The 2,272-nt window shown below is 53.0% G+C and overlaps 1 protein-coding gene across 1 annotated transcript in view; it reads right to left on the bottom strand.

Annotated features, from left to right (window-relative positions):
* The window catches only part of GMNC (geminin coiled-coil domain containing), a 6,008-nt gene extending 4,095 nt beyond the window's left edge, over window positions 1-1,913 (bottom strand). Inside the window, exon 1 of the mRNA XM_010000476.1 lies at window positions 1,706-1,913. Coding sequence (XP_009998778.1) covers window positions 1,706-1,913 — 208 coding nt within the window. The remainder of the gene's footprint in view (window positions 1-1,705) is intronic.
* Between the last annotated feature and the right edge of the window lie 359 nt (window positions 1,914-2,272).

Raw genomic sequence — 2,272 nt, forward strand, 5'->3', positions numbered from 1 at the left:
CCGGCTGCCCCGCACCCCGCCCGGTGGCACCGCACGGCCCCGCTACCGGCGCCGGGCAGCGCCGCCCGCCGCAGCCCCTGGAGCACAGGGGCTCCGAGCAGAGCTATGCCGGGAAGGTGGCTGAGTTTCCTGCAGTCCCTTGGGAATTACTAAGGTCCCGAACGGGTTTAAGGTGAAGGGAGGACCCAGGCTGTGCTCGGCCAGTCCGTCCCCCTCACCTCGGGGGCTTGATCCAGCTCTAAAGCTGCACAAAGCCAGCAGTCACCTCCAGGCTGCCCGCGCTCTCTTCTGCCCCTGCAGTTCTGCAGGAGTCCCAGACCGCACAGTAGCAAAGCCTGGGGCTGTCTCTGGATTCACCCCTTTTCCCTCCTTCAAATAAACCCCATCTGCAGCAGCTACAAATCTTTGCAAGGGGATGGTAGAGCTTGGAGCCTCAAGCAGGGAATTTGCTCGCCCATGGGAAGGCAGCAGCAGAGACTGCTCTGGCAGGTAGAGCTGAGCCCTCTTCCTTCCCCATCTTAAAGAGGGCACAAAACCTACTGCAAGCCTCCAGGGCAGGGAGACCAGCTTCTCCTTTTCTGCCTCCAGGTCGAGAGAAATGCAAAAAGCACTTACCATGTTAGTGGCAGAATGAAATTCAGGTCTTGGGAGTACGTTTCTATTAAAACCCCAGCGAGGTTTAAATGGCTCTGAAGGAGGGGGAGAGGGGGGAGACGGGGGAGGCGAGTTTAATCTAAAGGAGCTCCCAGTGACGCCTCAGAGCTCTCCTGAAACCCAGCAATCTGATTTGGTGTAAAGCTGTCAAACTTGTGACGTGAATAAACAGCAAACTTGCTGAAATCAAAGTCATTCTGGCCCCACAAATCAACACAAGGAAGGAGGGAAAAGAAAAGAAGGAGAGGGGAAAAAAAAGCTTCCACACACTTCAGGGCAGCACTGAACTGGTGTGGCTGATTTTCACTCCAGGAAATGAGCAAGGACCCAGGGAAGCATCCCACATGTTTAGAGCAGGGCTGCTGGTGTTGCTGGTGAGTTTTTTTTGTTTTGTTTTCAAGCCTTGTCTGCAGTTGTAAAATCCAGCAGGAAGAAGCAAGGTTGTCCAACATGCCTAGCAGAGGGAGTGGGTTATCCACAGCTTCCCAGGGGTGTGTAGAAGCAAATATGTTTCAGGACATTTCTGTGGACAGTTCTGAGGAAGAAAGTGCAGATTTAAAACAATAAAATCTGCAATGACAACTCTTCCAAATGTCTCACGCAATTTTTGGGAATTAGAGTCCTGTCAAGCCCCAGATTATATTAAATCTCAGGAAATAAATGCTGTGCAAATGCTATGATTTACTATCATACAGTAGACAAAGCCATATGCAGGTGTGTGAAAGGCAGAGATCATCTGCATACAGTCACCTCTAATTCACATCAGATTTCCACAGCAATCAAAATCCACGGAGAGGCTTGTGTTTTACCCAGGAAAAAAAAAATAAATTAAAAAAAATCTAGAACCAACTCTAAACTAAGGGTCTGTCTTTGAATTCTGTAAGGGACGGTGGGAAGAAGGTTAATAGTTGTTTAGTCAGGATCCTGCCTCCTGCCCTGGCAAGGGCTATTCAGGCGGGTAACCCAACCTCCCTGCAGACACCCTGCAGCCGGCGAGGCTGAGGCTGGGCCGAGGCAGGCCAGGCTGGCATTTGGAATGGTCTTTCTTTACCCCCCTGGAACATGGTCAGTGCTGTTACTCCACTAGCAAGGGACAATACAAACCAAGAGGGCCATTTGCTCTCTAGTCTTTTATTACTGTCATATTTTCCTAGGTCGTTGCCCAAGGTAAACTGGCAGCTATGTCGCATTAAATCACTGCCACCTCCCACCTCGTTGATTATGTTTGGTGTTTGGCTTTTTTTCCTCAACAGCGACATTTCCAGTTCCACACTGCACCCAGTCTTGGCTTGCCCTTTGGCTCTTTTAAACCCCAACTCCGCACAGCACGTGTGGTAACTGCTGAGATACTCCTCGCTGCTCCGGTGCCAGCACGGCCCGGGTACCTGCTGGCTGACGGGAAAGAGGAGCTGGGTTAAGCGCCTCAAGCAGCCCCAGGGCTCAGCGCAGCCCGCCCCACGGCCCTTCAGTCCCTTCGCCGGCTGCTCAGGCTGCTTCCCGGCGGCTGTGAGGCTGTGCCCTCACCCCAGGCAAGGGCTGCCACCCGGGGGCTCGGTGGGTCAGAGACACGACCGGGAAGAGCCCGAGGGAAGCGCGTAAATCCAGGACAGGCTGTACC

This window comes from Chaetura pelagica, unplaced genomic scaffold (assembly GCF_000747805.2).
Source record: "Chaetura pelagica isolate M959 unplaced genomic scaffold, ChaPel_1.0 scaffold20, whole genome shotgun sequence".
Taxonomy (NCBI): domain Eukaryota; kingdom Metazoa; phylum Chordata; class Aves; order Apodiformes; family Apodidae; genus Chaetura; species Chaetura pelagica.